Source organism: Wyeomyia smithii, chromosome 3 (genome assembly GCF_029784165.1).
Source record: "Wyeomyia smithii strain HCP4-BCI-WySm-NY-G18 chromosome 3, ASM2978416v1, whole genome shotgun sequence".
NCBI classification, from domain to species: domain Eukaryota; kingdom Metazoa; phylum Arthropoda; class Insecta; order Diptera; family Culicidae; genus Wyeomyia; species Wyeomyia smithii.
Window position 1 is genome coordinate 111,631,748 of NC_073696.1, and position 23,588 is coordinate 111,655,335.

General features: G+C 37.0%; 1 protein-coding gene across 6 annotated transcripts in view; it reads right to left on the reverse strand.

The window, feature by feature from the left end:
- Window positions 1-837: 837 nt before the first annotated feature.
- The window catches only part of LOC129732798 (anoctamin-8), a 77,843-nt gene continuing 55,092 nt past the window's right edge, over window positions 838-23,588 (reverse strand). For 4 of the 6 annotated variants that reach the window (XM_055694061.1, XM_055694058.1, XM_055694057.1 and 1 more), the window contains 7 exons: window positions 22,918-23,012; window positions 19,983-20,090; window positions 19,494-19,701; window positions 19,191-19,304; window positions 3,191-3,335; window positions 2,998-3,134; window positions 838-2,938 (listed from right to left, as the gene is read on the reverse strand). In XM_055694061.1, coding sequence (XP_055550036.1) covers window positions 2,777-2,938; window positions 2,998-3,134; window positions 3,191-3,335; window positions 19,191-19,304; window positions 19,494-19,701; window positions 19,983-20,090; window positions 22,918-23,012 — 969 coding nt within the window. In that variant the 3' untranslated portion in view covers window positions 838-2,776. Of the gene's footprint in view, window positions 2,939-2,997; window positions 3,135-3,190; window positions 3,336-19,190; window positions 19,305-19,478; window positions 19,702-19,982; window positions 20,091-22,917; window positions 23,013-23,588 lie in introns of all 6 variants that reach the window. The other 2 variants (XM_055694060.1, XM_055694059.1) reach the window with 2 other exon arrangements.

The following is a 23,588-nucleotide window of genomic DNA, read 5'->3' on the forward strand; positions in this document are numbered from 1 at the left end:
ATAAGTATAATGAACTTCAAATTTTCTGGAAACAATTCAACGCGAGATTTAAGCGGTTACAGCGAAAGATGATGATGCTGTTGATGATTTTTTCAATTTGTAATTAGTTTGTATTACTTATGTTGTTTTAGTTTATTTAAAAAATATATATATTTAGGCAAAATTTGTTTAGTTCGAGGGGTAGTCCATAAATTACGTTTTTGTTTTTTTCAATGGGAAGGACGCCCGGTGGCACTACTTGTGGTCAAAGATCATATAATTCTATAAAAAAGGAAACAAGGGCTAAAAAATATTAAAATTGGCTTTCGTGCTTTATGGACGGCCCCAAACAAAAAATGGATGCCAAATTCGTGTTCAGCGCCCCAAAGTTATGTAAATACCAAGTTTTTGTCGCATTTATCGACACTTTTTTTGCTTGGCCAGCCTTTGTATGGAGTCGCCCCACTGTGGTGCATTGGTTGCCTTCGCATTTTACAGAAGATTCGTATTACAGGTTTTTTCAAGTTCTCCTTATTTTATTTGCGGACACTTCAAAAAGCAAGTACGAAATGCGTGGGGGATTCCAGCCCGTATAGCTGACAACCTTGAATGAAACTGTTAGGTGTTGTACACAAATTACTTATTATTACATAGAGGGAAGGGGGGTTATAGTTTAAACAGTTACGTAACTGTGATGTTTGCTCAAAATTGAAAATTTTCAGAGGGGCAGGTTGTTCAGCGTTGCGTAATTTAGGGGGGGGGGGGAGTCATATCGAATGTTACTTATTGTTACATAGGGGACGGACGGAGAGTGGACGATGAATTTGATACATTCAATTTGCAAATAAACCTGACGACTTATTCAATTAACATCAACATTTTATTTCCTAATTTTTAGAATGTACAGTTTATGACCAATATTTAGTTTTAACTAGTCAACCTTTTCCTCCTTCTCGTTCGCGCTGTCATAACTAATCTATGAGCTTATCATTATAACAGGGGCTTATTTTTATTCTTTGTTTTTTTTTTTTTTTTTGTTTCATGGACCAATTCATTCACAAATCAAATAGATCTTGCACCGACTGATTATACACGAGTACTGTATTGGGTACTGAAAGAAATATTGTTACCAGAACTGTGGTTATGGTCAAAATATTGTTGGGTAAAATGTATGAATGTGCATTTATATGATAGTTTCGATAAGTTTTGCGAAATAGAAATAAGTATCGCAACAATGTACTGGTGCTTTTTCCACCTATGCCTAGCTTTAGAATGTACATAGAATCAGTGTTAGAGGATGTATGTTATCAAATTCTACAAGATGACTGATTTGTACGTGAATGTATTATTAATAAATTACATTATCGAAACTGTAATACTAGAATGGAAAGTGAACTGTTGACGATAGGATTAATAGTGTGATAGGTATAGATTTGTATATAACGTTTAGTTTACTAATTCAGTACAAGACTTGTGCTCAGGTTGCAGCTCTCAAACGTTTGGATGTGTAGGTCCGGTGAGAATGGTTCGCTTATTCGGCTGGATATGCAAAGACGGTATTAATTTAACTGCACTGCTTCTGTTGCTCATTATGCATGTCTGGCTTAATTGACTTGACGGAATTAGTTTTTTTCATATTCGTTCAACTTTGCTGCTAACAGTCTTTCAGAGGCTTATGATTACTTTGCTAAATACTGATTTTTGCTTAAAGAAATATCGAGTTACCAAGCAAACTATATTCATAATGCTGCGTACTGATATTATAATAACAATTTATAATAAATCATCAATTTCGAACATTTTGATCTTTTGAACTGTATATCAAGGCTTCGAAAAAATGTTGACCTGGTCAGTCACAAAAATATTGTCAGCGTTGAACTAAATGATTTAGCATAGGAAACTTAACTTCTGCTGAAAAACATATCAAAAATTCAATTTTTAATCGCGAAAAATCGCACATGAACTGCGGTATGAATATTGAATATTATTTTATTTTGTATCAATTTAGAATTTATATCACTTAAAAGTTTACTGCGTATGAAGCTGGATATATTTTGAGCAAGCTATAAAAAAACTAATGATTGTTCTATGTTAAATTCAACGTAATTTTCATTTTTCCAGCACACCTTCGTTTTTCTAGTCAACCTACATACATTGCACAACGAGCTGAATGATTGAGTTATTCAACATTTCGCACTTAAACATACGCAGAATCATACTCTACATCAGAGTATCTGCAAAACAAAATAAATTTCGATTGGTTGGATAGTGCATAGTGTTTTAAGTTTACCTAAATTATAAAATAAGAAACATTAAATTTTGCTTCACGGCTAAAGTAATAATAGTAATACTACATTCTAATACACTTGCTGAACATTTTTATCAATTTGCGTCAATAGAAAAACAAAATTAAATTATAAAATCATTTCGCACCCCCCTTTCATCACGTTTTGCCTGGTTCGTTGAGGTTCTTGCAGTAATACAAACCCTTCCTGATTTTAGTTTCTTTTATATATATATATACTCACTTAGTTCAATATAAACTATTGTAAATGTCTGAAGTCTAAACATCGAATCACTGTAGCAATGGGCTGAATACGACTAAAATTCGTAGATAATTATTCATTCTGCCAATACTTCTTACTGTACATCTTCTTCAAACATCATTAACATTCTGACACACTTGAAACATCATTTATGCCTGGTAAAATAATACAATGTTGGAATGAACGGGCTTCCTGGTTTAAGCTGTCTGTACAGAGCAGGGAGACATTCGGTGTACCCGTGATCATCCTGCTTACGTATGCCCTGAGCCATTATTGTGATTATTACTACTACTGCCCAAGTGCGAGTGTTGCAAATTTTGGTTGCGCTGATTTAGAACGTCATCGACCTGGATCAGCTGCTCAATCGGTATCAATGATAACTCGCCCCCAGGGGGTGGCGCCGGTAAGGAGTCCTAGAATAATTGTTATGTTAACATTATACTACGTAAAGTTGTGCTAGGATGATAAATACTCTCGCTTCCTGGGCTGCCTTCTCGGCACGCTTCGCTCGTTGTTCCTTTAATTTAAGGGAAAAGATAGCCACTGACCGTGCCCTTTTAACTAAGCTTTGCTTCAGACGTGACTTCTTTGCAGCTAATTCAGCAGCAGCTAGAACAGACAAGTAATGGTTATTTGTAGATCCTTTCATATTGAAAATTACACACCCTTGGCTTCCTCCTCGGTTTGTGTTTTTACAGATGGAGCACTTGTGCTTGTTCCAGCTTGTTCAGGAACTTTAGGCGCCATGTTGTTCCACGACGGTGCACCTTTCAAAAGTTCCGAATCGGATCCCGTGGCCAGCTCTTGTTGCTGGAATTGAAGTAGTAAAATGAATGTCAAACAGCGGTTGTAATACCTCATACGCACGTGTACTAACTAAATGAACCATCAAGTGCGTTCTACTAGCGAGCACACGTAGTATCCTATTATTGGCTTACTATTATTCTGATTGCTATTTTTAGGATTTATTCGATTGAAGTTTTTATTGCATGCTTGTTTGCGGTGACCTAATTGCTAATATATTGACTATGAAACTAAAGAGTAAATCGTAAATGTACTATCGCACATTTGAAATAAAATACTATAAATTACACACCTATTTCAATACGGAAAATAAAAATGTCATATATCTGGTTTAATATAACAGGTCACAAAATAACTATTGTTATATTTTCATACAGCAAACTGATCTTTTCGATTTAATATTTATAGGGGAGTAGTACCAGTTATGGCAATACCTAAAAAATGTACCAGTTATGGCATGAACCAGTTATGGCCCATGGAGTTTAAATGGAGTATTGCCATAACTGGTACCATTGCGTTTATGCGATATAGCCATAACTGGTGCACTTGCCATAACTGGCTCACCTACCCTATCTGTTTTAATCATAGTCATCATTATAATCTCATCACCTGATGAGAGGCCTAAACCAATCGACTATGTGATGACCAGACGGCCGTTAGTAATAGGTAGATATATCAAAATGACTGTCAGAAAAAAGACTCAAAACCGTTTCCATACCGAATTATGTTTTTAAAATATCATAGTAATGTCCATAAACAAGGTGAACAATAAATACACTGGTATAGAGATAATATTTTCAGTAACATGATCAGTCACTGACCTTGATGACAACAATATTAAAAATTATAAGGTTTTTGCTTCTAGCGATAAAAGAACTGTTTTGAAGTGATGATTAGATATTCATAGCTGTGGGTTCGGCCCAAACGAAATGAAAATGTTCGAAATCTTTAACAGATACCTAGTCCAAAATAAGAGAGAATCTTAGAATATAACTTTTTAGATTCAACCGAATCGTCACTCAATATTGCACACATATTTTCAGTTTCCACTAAAGCTAACAGATTTTTCTCTTTTTTTTTAACTTAAGCAGTTGTTATTCCAAATCATTTTCAAAATGTAAAAATTAAAACTATTATAGTAGTGAACAGAACAGCCATAATAAATTTGCATCTTTAAAACATTTCAAAATGTGCAGTATAATAAAACAAAAGTTTTTCAAAAAAAAATCACACGTTGAAATACCTAAACACTCTTGACAAATTTTCTCCAACTCTCGTCATCATTTGAATACAAATATTAGTTTTATGAATTAGAATAACCGTCCACTCTAACAAATAACGAAACATGATTATTGTGTTACAATTTCATCGTTGGACCCTTGCAGTTTCAAATTAAAAACGAGTCATTTCATCTCAAATTATCAAAAAAGAACATGCGTGTCAAAGACTTTCTCAGATTTGGCACATAGTTTGAGAAATTGTTCATATAACGTCAATATGGGAAAACCTTAACTTCGTTGTCAAATAAAACACCTCTTGTTCGCTTTTCATGAATTGGAACACATCCATAACTTATTAAAGTTAGATCCACTTCTGAATTAAAGTTAGATTCACTTTCAACTCAAATCTTCGTGAATGTGACCACACCCACAACTTCTGAATTAAAGTAAGATCCACTTAATATTTGGTCGCAGCTTTCTATTTAATGTGGCGCCTCTAGTGACGGTTACTAGAAATCAATGACAGCGCATTAATTAAGAAGGTTTGCTTACATTAAAATCGAGTCAGTGGATCAAAAGTATTCGACGATGGAACGTGGAAGACGTGAGCAAATTTTGCACACTCACGTTGAAAAAACCGGCGTGGTCAGGTGCAAACATTCCCCAAATTAACCGTAAACAGCGTGCTGAAACGATTGAATGAAACTCTAATGCTAGATCGCACTAATAACAGCAACCGCAGAAGTGGAATGATTGACAAGCAGCTATGATTGAAAGTCTGCAGAGTAGGTCGGACGACCCGCGGGACTACCCTGTGCGATTTGGCCTAGAAATTCTCGGCACCGTACAGCACTGTTCGACGAATCTGTCGGCGTGAAGGCCTGCGGTCGTTCACCCCAACAGAACTCTCAAGCAGAATCTCGTTGCAAAACGCTGCGCTAGGATGCTGTATGAGAAAGTCTTGACCAAATTCGATGGCTTTATACCACAATATATCTAACTAATGGTAGCAGTGTAAATTCGACGGCTGCATTTTAATGGACGATGAGACATCTGTGAGAAGGGATTCTGCGCAGCTCCCAGAACAAAAATTCCATATGTCCAAGCGCAAGGTTGATTTTTTTTTCTTCATCTATAGTTTATTTGACACGGCACAAATAAAATTCAATGTTTAACGGCGCCAATTATGGTAGCTTACTTTCTAAAGTATCTTAATAACTAAAAGCAAATTTTTTATCCTCGCTGCCGACTACGAGCTGAAACTAAATCTAACTTAAAACTAGAATATTTTGCATTAAAAGCACAGGTTTGCTGTTTGATGGTTTTCATTGCCATAGGTAAGCAGCATATTAAATTTGTTCCGCTGCTGGGCCAAGATATTACGGACTGGCATATTGGTTTGTTTCCATCGGGCCTTGAGAGTATCGTGCGGGTCTGATTGCTGTTTCCAGATCCGGGGTCTTAACGTGTTCTTGTCGTTTGGTTGGATGTAGGCGGAAGGGGACAGGACTAAACTGGGGCGTGGATGGATTTCAGGAAAACGTATATAAGGGACATGTAGGATAGGTCACGGCTCGCCAAGACATCACGAACAGGAACAGCCGGCTGCCTACCTTCGGCCTGCAGGGAAGCTATTAATCTAGACCTGGCGTCACGGTGTACAGGGCATGACCAAACAACGTGCTCTATGTCGTGATAACCTTCACCACAGGCACAGATACCACTCTCCCCGAGCCCAACACGACGGAGATGCGCGTCAAATCTATAGTGATTGGACATAAGCCGGGACATCACGCAAATGAAATCCCGACCTACATCCAACCCCTTGAACCACGGGTTCGTCGATACCTTGGGGATAATGGAATGTAACCACCTTCCCAGTTCCCCCTTGGTCCAAGAATTTTGCCAACTGATGATCGTATTCTGACGTACAAATGCGAAAAATTCATCTCTCATAAATATCACCGTTTGTTGCGCCCACCTTAGCCAAAGAGTCCGCTTTCTCATTACCCGGTATCGAGCAGTGAGAAGGGACCCACGCTAAGGTAATCTGAGTATATTTTTCGGATAAAGCACTCAGATGTTCCCGTATTTTCCCTGGGAAATACGGAGAGTGCTTAACATCTTTCATCGATCGGAGAGCCTCAATGGAACTGAGACTATCCGTAAAGATGAAATAATGGTCCGTGGGCATTTTTCGATAATCTCTAGGGTGTACTGAATTGCAGCTTATTCTGCGACGTAAACAGAAGCAGGATTACCGAGCTTATGATAGACGGTTAAATTGTTATTGAAGATACCGAAGCCAGTCGACCCATCAAGAAGTGATCCGTCAGTGTAGTACATATTGTCGCAGTTGATGTTTCGATATTTATTGGAAAATTTTTTAGGGATCTGCTGCACGCGTAAATGATCCGGGATTCCACGAGTTTCTTCTGTCATGGATGTATCGAAAAACACAGTAGAATCAGAAGTATTTGATAAGTCGACACGATTTGGAATATTCGAAGAAGGGTTAATGTTTTGGGACATGTGATTGAAATACAATGTCATAAAACGGGTTTGAGAATTAAGTTCGATTAACCATTCAAAATTTGCAATCACGGGACGGTTCAAGACCTCACATTTGATAAGAATACGAGAAGACAGGCTCCAGAAGCGGTTTTTCAATGGTAGTACTCCAGCTAAGATCTCCAAACTCATCGTATGGGTCGATTGCATGCAACCCAAGGCGATACGCAAACAACGATATTGTATTCGCTCCAGTTTGATCAAATGTGTGTTTGCTGCGGAGCGGAAGCAGAAACACCCGTACTCAATAACAGACAGTATCGTTGTTTGGTAAAGCCTTATAAGGTCTCCTGGGTAGGCTCCCCACCATTGTCCGGTTATTGTACGAAGAAAATTCACTCTTTGTTGACATTTTTTCATCAGATACCTCACGTGACAACCCCAGGTGCCTTTAGAGTCGAACCAGACACCAAGATATTTGTGTACCAAAACCTGAGAAATCGTTTTACCCATTAATTGTGTTTGAAGCTGAGCAGGTTCATGCTTCCTAGGAAAAACTACTATCTCAGTCTTCTCCGGAGAGAATTCGATACCTAGCTGTAAAGCCCAAGCAGACAAATTGTCCAAGGTATCTTGCAATGCTCCTTGCAAATCGGCTGCTTTGGCTCCTGTAACAGAGATTACACTGTCGTCTGCAAGTTGTCTTATCGTGCATGAATTTGCCAGACATTCGTCGATGTCATTTACATGAAAGTTGTAAAGAAGGGGGCTTAAACATGAGCCCTGGGGAAGACCCATGTAGCTAATGCGAAAAGTTGCCAAATCGCCGTGCGTAAAATGCATGTGCTTTTCGGACAACAAATTGTGCAAAAAATTGTTCAAAATTGGAGAAAATCCTTGTCGGTGAAGTTTACCCGAAAAAATGTCAATAGAAACGGAATCAAAAGCCTCCTTAATGTCCAAGAACGCAGACGCCATTTGTTCTTTGCGAGCATACGCCAGCTGAATATCTGTTGAAAGCAACGCAAGACAATCATTCGTCCCTTTGGCACGGCGGAAGCCAAATTGAGTATCTGATAGTAGACCATTTGATTCGACCCAATGGTCTAAACGACGAAGTATCATTTTTTCCATCAATTTCCGGATACAGGATAGCATTGCAATCGGCCTATAAGAGTTGTGATCAGAAGCTGGTTTCCCTGGTTTTTGGATGGCGATCACCTTCACTTGCCTCCAATCCTGCGGTACAATGTTTTGCTCCAGGAACTTATTGAACAAGTTCAACAAGCGCCTCTTGGCATTGCCGGGTAGATTCTTCAACAAGTTGAATTTGATTCTATCTAACCCAGGCGCGTTATTGTTGCAGGACAGGAGGGCAACTGAAAACTCTGCCATCGTAAAAGGTGATTCTATCGCGTCGTGGCCCGGAGACGCATCGCGAACAATGTTTTGCTCAGGAACAGAGTCCGGACATACTTTCCTGGCAAAATCAAATATCCACCGACTTGAAGACTCCTCGCTTTCGTTGACCGTTACGCGATTCCGCATTCTTCGGGCTGTGTTCCAAAGAGTGCTCATCGATGTCTCCCTCGACGTCTCGTTCACGAACCGACGCCAATATCCGCGTTTCTTTGCTTTAGCCAAACTTTTAAGCTTGGTATCAAGCTCCGAATACCGTAAATAGTCGCCAGGTATACCTCCCTTCTGGTAGGCCAAAAACGCGTCGGATCTTTGCGTGTAGACATCGGAGCACTCTTGGTCCCACCACGGAGTGGGAGGCCGTTCTTTGATCGTTACGCCGGGATATTTCTTCGTTTGGGCTTGCAACGCGGCGTCGAGAATCAAGCCCGCGAGGAGGTTGTATTCTTCAAGTGGTGGATGATGTTGAATCGACTCGACCGCTTTTGAAATCATTTCCTCGTATAACTTCCAATCGACATTCCGTGTGAGGTCATACGGAATGTCAATTGGTCGCATGCGAGTTGACCCGTTTGTAATTGAAATAAGAATAGGCAGATGGTCGCTACCGTGAGGATCGAGGATTACCTTCCATGTGCAATCCAACCGTAGCGACGTCGAACATAAGGATAGATCCAAAGCGCTTGGGCGCGCTGGAGGTTTCGGGATACGTGTCATTTCACCGTTGTTTAAAATAGTCATGTCGAAGTCATCGCAAAGGTTATAGATTAAAGAGGAGCGGTTATCACTGTAAGGGGAACCCCAAGCCACACCATGAGAGTTGAAGTCTCCCAAAATCAAACGTGGCGAGGGAAGAAGTTCTATTAAATCAAAGAGCAGCCGTTGCCCAACCTGTGCTCTGGGAGGAATATATATTGAGGCAATACAAAGCTCTTTACCTTGTATTGTCATTTGACATGCGACAACTTCGATGCCTGGAATCGAGGGGAGGTTAATACGATAGAAAGAATAGCACTTTTTAATCCCTAAAAGTACTCCTCCATCATATGAATGATCATATGGGGTGTCTCGATCAAGGCGAATAATATTAAAATCATGGAAGTTGAGATCAATATTTGAAGTAAGCCAAGTTTCACAAAGGGAAAATGCATCGCATTTGTTTTTATTTATCAAAACTTTAAACGAATCAATTTTTGGTAAAATACTTCTACAATTCCACTGTAAGACAGAGATAGAATCCTTCATATACGCAGTTGAATTAGGCATCGAAGGATACAATCGCTGCAAGGAGGGGCCATTGGGCAGTCAACTGCTTCAAAAATGATCTAACTGTTGGGAGGAATACGGTAAGAAAAATTTTAATTGGATCGGGTACATTGAAATTTCCAAAAATCCAGTCCACAATGTCAGAAAATTTCACTAATCCAGAGTTTGTTTCATCAACTGAATGTGCAAAAGGAACAACTGGGGTTTTAGATGTTCCTGGCAGTGCTGGGAACTCCTTCTGGGACTTTAAATTTGCAAGCCCAGGAGGAGTTTGCTTCGGTTTTTCCGCAGCACTGTTTGGTTTGTTCGTACTTTTCATTACACTTTGGGAAATCTTAGGACCTTTACGGGGAAGTTTAGGAGAAGAAACATTTTTCCTCTTCCTAGACTCCTCAGGATTGGCATAAGATGTTCCCGCTGATGAATCGTCAGAATCGGTTTCATCAGAGGACAACAGATCAAAGGGGTTCGATGTTATGGTAGAAGTGGTCACGGTCTTCTTCAGTATCTCAGCATAAGAACGCTTTGAACGCTCCTTAAGTGACCGCTTGATTTTATCTCTGCGCTGCATGTACACCGGGCATGTGGAGAGCTCATGCTGGTTTTCCCCACAGTGAATACATTTTTTAGCATTAACACTGCAAGAATCTTCCGCATGAGTCTCCCCACACTTGCTACATCGTGCTTTATTGCAGCAGTAGGCGGCTGTGTGGCCTAACTGCTTGCAATTGGTGCAATTCATAACACGGGGTACATACAATCGCACAGGCAGACGAACCCGGTCGATCGAGACGTGGCTAGGGAGTGCAGATCCGGCAAACGTAACGCGAAACGAGTCTGACGGAGTGTAAACTTTTTTTCCGCCGACGAGAGCCATGGACCGCAATTGCTTACAATCCAAAATCTTCGCCTGTGTTTCGGTATTTTTGAAGCAACCGGTTGCGCTTTTTAGGATACACTCGACAGACAGACTCGAATCGGTTATGACACCGTCGATCTCCACGTCTCGTGCGGGTATGTAAACGCGATACTCGCGTGTGAAGAGCTCAGAGCAAGCGATAGCATTGGCCTGTGCCAGATCACTGACCACGACACGGAGCTTGTTAGGTCGGACCTTGGAAATTTCGGTCACGGCCTTGTACCCCTTCGTCAGGTCTTCAGAAATTTGCAGTATGTTTAATCGCTTTGAATTCACTCCTGCCTTTGGACGAAAATAAAAAGTATAGCTGCCCTGTTGAGATCCGTCCGGGTAAAGCCTGGGGCGAGGGGGGACTGGAGAATTAACAGGGGAGGGGGTAACAGAAGGGTCAGGGTCAGGGGGGTTCGGGGATGGTGGCACGGGAGACGAGGGATCTATATCCATCGCGCTAAATGTAGCGCACTAGCGCACTAGCGCCGACAAGAACACGTACCTATTTACTTCTTCCTTCCAGCAGTGGTTGTCCGATCGTTCGAAGCTGCACCCAAAGCAGCCAGCAGCACCAGTACAGCAGCACCAATACAGCCACCAGCAGTGAGCCGGGTGTGAGATCACTCAGCACAGCGACACGACTCGACTGTCAACTGATGGCCTTGAATTAGAAAGATCTATTCACTGTGCACAGATCAAAACTGCAGCTGGTATTTTGCACCAATACAGCCAAAGTTGCGAGCCGGGTACAGAACGTAGCGACACAACTCACAATCTAGTTGGCCTTTAGCGCGAATAATACACTCTTTTGTTTGGCTATTCGTACACACGGACCGGATTGTAATAGAACGACCACTTTGCACGTCCGTTTCTGTCGAGTGTTCGACGCGGAATGCGCGCAAGGTTGATGTCGCCAAGCGGTTTAAAGTCCTTAAAAATTCATCAATCACATGACGGTACGATGAAGTTTTGTTCTGCTGCCACTACAGCCGGGGAGTTATCAACCTACCAAATTACCCAGATTTTCATCCAATTGAAAAATATTGGGCGATAATCAAGAGCAGTGGCAAAACGATAAAAAAAAAACGATTTACATAGATGGTGGAAGAAAATGGAGGATCGAGTTGACAGTTCCACTGTGCAGAAGATGATGCACAGTATAAAACGAAAAGTGTATGATTTTATCCGAAACTCAGACGAATATTTTTTCTGTATTTTCCCTTTAAAGGTCAAATATAAAAATGATCAAACTTTATTGGTCCAATATCTTTGATGTCAAAGAACGAGTTGTGTTATATCGATCACATCTTTCAATAGATCTATTTTTGTTTCTAGAGAACTACAAATAACTCACAAAAAAGCGTATTTCCATAAAAACTGAAATTTTACAAACTTCATATTGAAATACTTCAAAAACGAATGCATTTAGTAAGTTGGTCGCCAAGAGCTTTGTGATTTTAAATTATTATTGAATTCATATTGCATCTTTGGTATTTCATTTGTCTTAAAAATGTTTAAATTGAAAGAACAATGTTAGAAACTCAACTTTTAAGTAAAAATAGATGCATTCACGAAGTTAATTATTCTGATCTTTTCAAATTGACACTACTACACTAAAATCTTTTTTACGGGAAGGATACGGAGCGCATAAAATAAACTGCGTTAATTGCGAAATTCACATAAAACACTTTATTTGCTAAAGGCTTTTAATCATTTATGCTAAATAATTTCGAAAAAGAATCAATAGCAGCATTATTTCCACATGCCAATCGAGCTGAAAATTAGGAAAACAATATAAAAACCTAAATTAATCCACCTAGCGGTCAGACTCAGCCTTTCTCATTCAAACTTATTATTTGTAAAAATAGATTTACATGAATGCTTAAATCCAAAAAGGTGTATTCACTCTTTGGGTTCTAAAATATTGATGTTGTAATTAAAGTATAAAATATGAAATTTGACGTAATGTTAGTGCTTCAAAAATAGCGAAATATAAGAAATGACTCTTAATTTCGAACAATTTAATCACGAGCGATACCGGTAACGTTCAAATAGTACGATACCACATTCAAATCATGTTGAAGCCATATATATTGTTCAAAGCAGCTATAGTGATGAATAGTCTTTGAATTTCTTTTCCTTACAAGACTTTTGAACAGTATATCAAATTTTTATGAAGTTTGTTATTTGTAAGGTTGAGAGATGACTCGTTTATGTGACACTAGTTATGTTCAAATAAGTCGTGTAATACTTGAGATGATAGACTTTCGTTGTTTTACAAATTAAAACATAACGGTTGCTTAAGTTTGATTACAATCAAATGAAATGGGAACGTATGGGGGAGCCAAACTTTGAAACCACGTGTTCAATCATAATTCATCAGTTAACCCTTAACTATCCCGTTCATTCGATATCAATATTGTTCAAATCTGTTGTGTAGTTTCTAAGATAATGAAGTTTCGTGATTTTCACATTTCGATACATTACAGACGAAGTTACATTCCGATTACAGCAAAATTCAATAGGGTGTTATGAGGCAGCTAGACCTTTCATTTGATACTAATTCTGTGGAAATCGGGTCAACCATCTCTAAGAAAAGTGAGTGAGCCCAAGTAGTCATCAGAATATGTTTCTTTTCATAGCTGGATTTCACATTTTTAAACATAACAGGAAAAGTAATAATCCGTTCGCAAAAAAAAAAAAAACATTAGAGTCTTATGGGGCAACAAGACTTTCCATATGACACTGATTTTATGAAAATCGGTCCAGCCATCTCTGAGAAACATGAGTGAGATTAAACAGTCTCCAGAATACTTTTCTTTCTGTGACTTCTGAATCATATGTTTAATCTTCATAAAATTCAAAAGTTGAGGGTTTTTAGGTAGCCCGTTCATTTGAAACCAATTTTGTTCAAATCGGTTGTGTAGTTTCTGAGATATTGATGTTTCGTGATTTTTACATTTTGATACATAACCTCTAAACTAGAAATCAGATTACAATAAAACTCAATAGGGTCTTATAAGGCAACTAGACCTTTCAATTGCAATTGATTTCATTGAAATCGATTCAGCCATCTTTGAGAAAATCGAGTGAGATTGGGTGAGCGTTACACACACACAGCTCGTCGAACTGAGTCGAGTGGTATACGACATTCGGCCCTTTTAAGCACTTTTATACCTTTAGTTTTTGCAGTGATTGCCATACCTTCTAGGAGAAAGGCAAAAAAATCCCGAGCAAGGCCGCAAACATTGAAATAGTACAATATTAAATTTAAATGATGTTGAGGCCACATATTTTGATTGTAGCTATAGTTTTAAACAGTCCGCGGGTTTCGTCTCTTTCTATAACTTTCAAACCACATGTTTAAACATTATGAATTCATTTTTTAAGGGTTTGAAAGCCCATTTATTTGAATTCAACTATGTTCATAGCTTCTGAGATATAAGAGCGTTTTTCACATTCTGACGCAGCGCCAAAACTAAAATATTTGATTACAATGAAATTCAATAGCAACCTAAGCGGCAAATAGACCCTTCATTTGACACCAAGGTAGAAAGAATCGGTCAGACCATCTCTGAGAAAAGTGAGTGCGAAAGAAAGGTGCACATACACACGTACACACCCACACACAAACATATACACCTATACATGCATATATGCAGAAAATGCTCGATTCGTCGAACTGAGTTGAGTAGTATATGACATTCGGCCATTTCAATTATTTTTCTACCTTTTAATTAGCCAGTGATCGTTAGGAGAAAGTCAATATGTTTACTTTCATTATGTGATTTCACATTTTTATGAACAACGGACACAGTTACAATCCGATTGCAATGAAATTCAATAGCAACCTATGGGGCAACTAGACCTTTCATTTGACACTAATTTTGTGAAAATCGGTTTAGCCATTACTGAGAAAAATGAGTGAGTTTAAACAACCTCAGAAAAACTTTTCTTTACATAACTTTTGAACCATATGTTCAATCATAACGAAATTCAAAAGTTAAGGGTTCTGGAGACAGCCCAATCATTTGAAACCAGTTTTCTTGAAATCGGTTGTGTGGTTTCTGAGATATTGATGTTTCGTTATTTTTACATTTTGATACATAACCTCTAAACTAAAAATCCGATTGCAATGAAACTCAATAGCAACCTATGGCGCAACTGGACCTTCCGTTTGCGATTAATTTCATGAAAATCGGTCCAGCCATCTCTGAGAAAAGTAAGTGAGAAAAAAAAGTTGCACATACACACACACATACACACATACATACATACATACAGAAAATGCTCAGTTCGTCGAAAGAAGTCGAGTGGTATATGACATTCGGCCATTGGGACCACTTTTATACCTTCGGTTTTTCCAGTGATTGCTATACCTTTCTAGGAGAAAGGCAAAAAGTTAGTGCAAATCAGTGAATATTTAGTAACTGGATTGAGTAAACTCATCGGACACCAAATAAACGATTTGAAAATGGAAAACCATTAAGGTTGAAAAGTAATTTTATTTTTCTATCCTGGACTTTTTATCAGAGGTATAACTTTATGTTTCTTTAAAAAAAAAAAGAAGAATATAAATCAACCCTTCTTTTGTAAATTAAAATTTAGTATTTATTATCATTTTTGTGAAAAATTATTTTATTTCATTGTGCATAATTTTTGGTGAATCACTATTAGTTTTATGTACAGCTAATGATTTTCATGTGCAAATGTTAGTCCTACACTTGGTTCCGTGCGAATAAAAGCAATAACCAACCAGTTATGTAAGAGCTTATGCCAAATTATTATCCAACAAGCAAATTTCCAATTTGTTTAAATATGCTACTTCGATCCTTTTTGCATGAGTAACTAGATTTAAATGTAGAACTATGCCCAAACTATTAATGGTCAATATAAATAAATTTAGTATCAGAGCGTTCCGAGAAGTTTTTGGCTTTTTTCTGTCTATTGATAATTTCTTTAAGGCTAGAAATTGTCACTTTTTGGGAACCTTATTTAGGTATCGGTTTTGAGGAGAAATCAGAAAATCACTGAGATAAACAATGGTAATGTTAAAAGTGCAACGCATTTTCGAGATACAGCATATTAGTATTGTTTTCTCTCAAAATGAGGGTTAGATTAAAAAAAGGGACCTTCTTAGCCAAAAGATCGGTAATAAAAGTTTGAAAAGTCAAGGCAGTGTCAGAGTTGAAGACAATCTTCGCAGTTATAAGTGTATCGCGATGATCTTGTCCTAAGCTTTATATAACAAATTACTTCGCATGAATATAAGAAATTCTTTTATTTTAGTTGGCAGTGGCTGTCCCAAAAAAAATCGATGTTTAAAAAGTCAAGGTGCTCAGCCCTAAATTGAAAGATAATGTTATTCATAGCTTTTTTGTAGAACATTTCGACTTTCTAAAAAATTGTTTTCAGGTTACCCAAACGTGATTTATGAAAAACTTTCTTTTTCAAGCTACAAAACCGCTCTTTGGCATTTTTTTTTCAAATCTGTTCGATTCCTTCATTTTTCCATATATTGTTTTATTTTTGTGGGGTTGTTTTTAAATATTTTGCATGGTTTAATTCAGCATCGCATTCAATTATTTGACTCACAGAGCCCATTGAACATCACAAAAAAGTGAATTTTCTCAGAATTTTTAGATAAAACCCTTCAAAACACATATAATTTTTTTTATCAAAAACTGAAACTTTTACTGCAAAGCGAGATTCAAGACGAAAATTTATACGAAAAAAGATCCTTCATATCTTATCGGGGGGCTGAGAGATTGGCGTTTTTACATATGATGGGAAACTATGCATTTTGTCAAAAATGCCACTAATGCTCAATATCTTTTTTGCACAGTGTTTTATTTTGCCGTTTTTGTGCGAATAATTGAAAAGCGATTGAAATATTGATTATAGCCATAAAGTATGTTCAAAAAAGTTTCGGGGTATTCAAAAATGCATCTTTTAATGTAGAAAGATAGGTGATCAATCCACCAGTGTGATGAAAAATTTACTTTTCAATCAGAATAAGATAGACGCAAGGTGTCTTCGACAAAGTTTTGGGTTATCTTAAAACAAGAAACTTTACTGAAAACATCATGTTTCTATCTCTTACTATCACGAGCAACATTAAGTTTTTTATTAGAAAGCACTAAAAATCACAATTTTCGTTCTAACTTCTTATCAGCCATCCAAAAATGCATTTGTTTTCTGAAAATTGTTATTTTTTATCTCCCAAAATAAAACAGTTATTAAACATATTTGATAAAATGCATAGTTTTCCATAACATATAAAAATGCCAATATCTCAGCTCCCCAATATCAAGGATCTTTTTTCATGCAAGTTTTCGTCATGAATCCCGCTTTCCAATGGCAAATTCAGTTCTTGATCAAATTTTTTTTACTTGTGTTTTGAAGGGTTTTATCCAAAAATTATGGGAAAAATTAATTTTTCTGTGTTTTTTAATGGGCTCTGGGAGTCGAATAACAATCAATGCAATGCTGAACTGAACCATGCGAAAAATTCAAAAACAACCCCACAAGAATAAAACAAATATATGGAAAAATGTAGGAATCGAACAGATTTGAAAAAGAGCAAAAGGTAAGCTAAAAAGTATTTTTTTAATTTTTTTGGGCAACCTGAAAACAATTTTTTAGAAATTCGAAATGTTCTACAAAAATACTATAAATAACATTATCTTTCAATTTGAGGGTGAGCATCTTGACTTTTTCATCACATCGACATCGTTTTTTTTGGGACACTCTAGTGGGCAGCCATTTGCATAGCATGCATGACCTTAGAGGCAATGCTGATCGATCGTTTCCGATTTTGCTGAAACTTTTCCCAGCTCTTTCAAAAGGGCCTATCCAAAGTTGTGACTGATGCATAACAACTTCTATATCAGAAAAACGGCTTGTATGATAAAAACGGTGTCTTCAGCTAAGTTGTAAGTAATAAAATTACGGTTCTAGAAAAAATATGTACACAAATTTCTAGAAATATCTAAAAAAATCTATAATTTTGAAATCTATTTTTTCACACATTGAAGATGACAATATGTACTACTATCTGTCAAAATTTGGTGATGGTAAAATGAAAAACAAAAAAGTTATGAACGTTTGAGTATTTTGACATTTTCCCTCTGAACTTTTTTTGAGTGTTTTTTTAGCTACACATTACAACGTAAAAAATTAATCACTCAGAGAATGATATCAATTCAACAAACTTTTTTCGTGGCACAATCGATCATTTTTATGCTGGCCCTGTTGAAATTGAACATGCGTAACTCAACGGCGAGCCCTGCTATCAGAAGATTGTAAAAATAAGACGAACACACAAGATAACCAATTTAAACAATACGTGTTTATATCAAGTATATCTAGATTTAGAGAACCGGGAGCTGAGAGATTGAGAAGAGACAAGTTTCTCTATTAGTCTTGCGCCTGAGGCAGTCCATGCTACTTCGAAAATTAATGCTAATCGACCGTTCTTTTTTTCTGGAAGGATAAAATTATTATCTACAACTTTTCCGAAGACACTAGACCGATCAAACTAACCGTTTAGACACTAGAAAAATTTTTAATCATTATTAGACGTTTGGCGCAGAAATAAATATTTTACTCATTAGTCACATTTCTGGATAGGCCCTTTTGAAACAGCAGCCGCGAGTCTACATAAAGAACTTGTATCATAAAAAGAACTTTCTATCAAAAAGGAACAACTGTGATAAGTTTCATCGAAATCGGAAATGACATGCTGAAAAAATGTTTTTTTTTTTTTACTTATTTCCCATAGAATGCCTCCTTAAATTTATCCCCCCGATGCACACTTTTATTTAGTTTTACTGAGTAAAGATGATGATGATGTCAAATGATTATAGCACTACCTACTTCGAACAATTGCAATCAACGATACCAACCTAAAACATCAAAAATGAAAGTTTCGTTCGGAAAACGACCAAATTGGCGATTAACATGGAGTGGGTGAGGTCGAGTGTGTTTTCCCGACAAATGTTTAAACGCAAAATTTTTAAAGAAGCGTGAATGATGGGAGGTGAATTTTTGATGCTATGATCGATAAATTAGCATTATTGTTTATTTGAAATAATTTGCTTGTAAAAGCTTGTCGCGTATAACATATACGACCTCATTCACGTCCTGTTAATGAAACAATCTTTGTTCAATTTCGAAACTTATTAACCCAATTTCGGTGCCCAAACACCATTTACAGTATGTTTCCTGTTTTGACTTATGTAAGGAGGAAAATAGGGCACATATTATTTTGATTATTACAAGGATTTACAAATCGATTTCTTAAATATAGCTCAGCAAAGAAATCACATTTATAAAAAAAACACAACTCAAAGCGAACAGACGAGCATAGCCTTTTGTGCACCAATGTGTGTCGAGCATGGCCGCTCGTAAATCGAACAATTCCGAAAACTTTCGACTGCAAGCTAAATTCACGTCGTACCACCAATGAGAGCTGCACGAAGCAATAAAAGGCTAAGCCAGCTGGTAGGAATGTTTGATACTCAGTTGTGTTACCTTTGCTACAATACAATCGGTGCTTCTGTGTATAATCGAAGGATCTGCTGCCTTCAAACGTTTGGCCCACTCCGCCCCGCCGCTAGGCCCAATCGTAAGATGGTGCTCGGTGTGCTTTATATATCGAATATGTGTCATTGTTCAACATTGTTTAATTAAAATGTAGGGTCGCCAGCCAACGGCAGGTGAATTCGATTGATATACAAGTATCAAACGGAAAAAAGAGAAAAAGGGAAAAAAGTGCATTCACACGATTAGCAAAACGAGCCAAGAGAACTCGAAACTGACCTTTAACCGGCTCACCTCGATGTTGGGCATCCAGTCCTTGGATTTGTTACGAGGCCGGAACGGAGGAATCTCTGCTATTCTGGGTGGCGACGGGTTAGCGGAGGAAATGTTCTGTGGACTCTGAGTCACCGGTGAATGGATGGTAGAGTGCGCTTGCTTACGGAAGGGCGGAATTTCCGGAATCTGGATCGGTGGCGAAGATACTCGTGGACTGAGGGATTCACTGAAAATAGTTTGCGTATTCATTAGTACAAATGTAGTATTCCCAGGTTGACAGTAACGCTCATTCGCTTTAAATAGGGACTGCCGTTAAATCCGATTGTTTCAAAAATGTTATTTTGTAGGTCGATAGTAAAACAAAATGAGAGGTCAATTACAATTTAGAAAAAGGGATGCATGACTGAAGGAGGTAACAAAAAGTACTAATGTTGCACTACCCAGCTCTACCGAAAGTTACTAACAGCTAGATTTTGTTAGAAGAAAATTTTTTGTCAAAAACCATACCCAAGGTTGATGCTTCGTTTATCGTAAATACTATAACTGTGCTTCATCGACTGTCCACGGAATGGCGGAATTTCAGCGAGTTTTATTTCTGGCTTCTTTGGGCATGCACTATAAATGTAATTATTAAGATAGTGTAGCAAAAAATACCATAGCGAGAAATCGTAGATCAAATGCTTTACGCGATAAATAATCCATGTTTAAATTGTGAAAGTGCATCGATTCGTTTTTGGATGGATTATTTTCGCATAAAGGGTAGAATAAGGGAAAGAAATATAGCCAAATTGTGTATTCAAATTCCGTTATTAATACCAATATTTTGATATTTTCTTCCCTTAATCTACAGTTAATATTATGAACAACATTGAAGTTTACTAACTAGTCTACGAAACTAGGATTGCTAGTTATATCGATAACTTGACACATGAAATTGATTTTCGAAATACCTGGCTTTCAGAATGAACCACTGACTGAAGTTCACTGATAATTGTTAATGCTATTTACAATTGATCCTAACAATCATGTTATACGAAACAGTATATTTTTAGAACTTCATTGACTTTTGCTAGCCTTGTTTCTAATATTTCAAAAATTAAATACAGCAGTGTTTAAGGTATTTGATTATTTGCTAGCTCATGTTTGTACAAATTCAATTCGAGTTTGAATTCGATTATAATCGTAATCATTTCGTGTATCAAACTATCGCTTTCGGTTATAATATTTATTTACTCTCCACACTCTACACTTGACGTTTGTTGTTATATGTGGCGCAGATGTGCTTATTTGTGCAACTATTTTTGTTGATTTTCTAAACGTATAATACACCTCATCAGATGAAATTTATTCTTAATCAAACTTAGTTTACACTCCCAGTCTTCCACCTTGCGAAAAATGCAAATTTCACGAAAAAAGTATTAGTCCACGTAAGCTTGAAATCGTAAACTTTTTTTATTTACTCTCTCAAAATTGGTTTCTTCAGAAGATAGGTTTAGTATATAAAAAGTCTCAAAGAATGACAACAAGTTTAGGGCCGAAACTCCGCCGCTAGTGGCACCGCAAAATGATGTTTTTAACAAAGTTGTAGATGATATTGTCACAAAAAAAAACATTTCTAATTAAATATGTCATTTTTTGTACATTCTAGATCGCAGTTAAGCAAAAATTAGTAGACGAAACCTGCATATGACGAATTATCATCATAATAACTCTACGAAAAGCAGCAAGCAGGAAATTGTTTTTTCACAGAAGATGTAAACTAAGTTTCTAGTTGAAATAGCAAATTTCATTTAACGTAGAAATTCTAGTAATGATGATTCGAATTTGCTATCCTCAATCTTTTATTGCTTCCCCTCAAATAAGCAGTAGGTAAACGGAAAAAAACTGTTTAGAGAAAAATAGTGACCTAGAGGAAAACCATCAAACGTTAGTGTGTGAGCGAAGAATATGCAGATAATCAAGTTCAATTGAGTATGGCTGAAGGCAAGCTTTGAAAGAAGGTTTGTTATTATTGATCAGCTTATATAAAATCAAATTAAACATTGAGAAAAAGAAAGCAAAATACGGTATACGCAGTGGTGGACACGATTTAGTAAAATCGCTAATTTCTCAACGGATTAGCGATTAATTTTTTAACTAATTAGCGATGATTTTTTAACTAATTAGCGAAACCACAGATTAACAGATGTAAGACTGGAACCTAACTCCATCGCCACAAAAAAAACGATCATTTCAAATTTTCAATCGCATAACAGTCTCCGCGCGACAACACCGTCAGGGGCGCTGTCATGCAATCTCATACATTTACATACATACAATTTGACACATGAACGTACACTAGCGTTGATGTCGAAACACAGGAAACAGCGCGAACACGGCAGCAGGTGGTAAAGTGCTGATATAAGCTGAACGATGATTTTATTGAATATTTGTTGACAGTGTTATGTCTGTTAGTCTGTAGCGAAACTATTAGTGTTGCCTAAAATTTAGCTTTAAATCATAAAAACTGCTTAACTGTGAGTGTGGCTTCCGGAATGTTTGTTGCATTCTCAAGTCAAATGTCATGGTATTGTTTGTTATTTCTGTACACTTAGCAAATCTCCTAATGCTATCTCTTGCATTTACCTAGCAGCTGTTGAAATTCTGGCACTCTACAATTAAAAAGGCAAACAATGGTCGACACGTTTTTAAGATGTAACGCGCTGTAAATTGTTATAATCTCGATATCCGAACTTAACTAACATTTTTAGTGGAGTGGATCACCTCAGAAAAAGCAGGGTTACTTTACTTTTTCTGATTTAAGAAAAAACGTTGTATGATGTACCTAGGCCTATAAAAAGACGCCATTTTTTACTAATCCAACATATATTGTTGACATAATGGAACCACGGTGAGCAAAAACAATCAATCCATTCATTTGAAGTTTATTGGTAGCTAATTTTTTATGTGTAGTTTTATTTCAAATTTGAAGCATCTTGTGAACTATAAACAACTATAAGCAACTTTTTTTATGTTATCAAAGCAACCTTGCAACAATCTCCGCAATGATAAGTAAGCGTTATCCATGTTTATCGATGAGAGGGGCTAATGTTTTAGTTAGTGGATCAGCGATGAGTGGCCCAAAGTTCTTCGTTATCAGTGTCCACCACTAGTATACATTTTGCAGATAGTTTTCTTGTATTTTGATTGTTAAAACAAAGATATTGCACATAAAAAATGACAGAAAATTTGTTTTTTTTTGAGCGCTATCGATCCATTCACTTATTCTGATAGGCAAAAATATAATTCTATACACTTTTGAAACAGTTTTTGCTTGTTCCGTATTTTTTCTACTGTTTCTTAGTGAGTGATTTTGTAATAAAATAAAACAAATTCTGCACACAGATCGAAGCTCTACCGTAAACACACAACAGTTAACAAATGAAAAGAAAGTATGTCATACCCTGAGTTTGGCTGTGTAGATTCTAATGCAACAGTTTGTGCCGATTGACCACTAAGAGGAGAGTCTTGGAGAGGTCGTAAGAATACTGTGCTGGTCTATGGAAAAAACAGTCATTTTTCGTATATAAAAATAAATTGCTCTATAAGTAAAAAATATAAGTAAATTTTCTGAATGGTTAATTTATGGAAGCAAACACAAATCACATAAATCGCTCGAGTAATGCCTTAGATGAAAATTGAAAATTATTTATATTATTTTATATATATGGCTATAAACAAAATCAAATGCAAACAGAATGGTCTATTCAAAATATAATCATTGGGAAGCGCATTGTAAGGAAAATCCAATGACATAGTAGAATATGTGCCAGATTAGAGCATTTATTATAAGACATATTTTTTATTAAGACATACCCAAAACTGTTTATATATCTTGCATTCAAAAGTGAAATAATAAAAAAAAGTTATTGTCTTCGAAGTATAGCATTGAAAATTTATTCGAAATGAAACAATGGACACCTATAAAAAATGTTGGTTTTACGCTCAGGTGGGCGAAAACATGCTGGGTAAATTTTCTCCGTCATTTGTCAAGCGAATAAGCGGAATAAGCTTTCCTTTATTCTTGTCAATTGTAAGTGTTGCGGCATTAAGGTTGTCTTGGGCATATCAAGG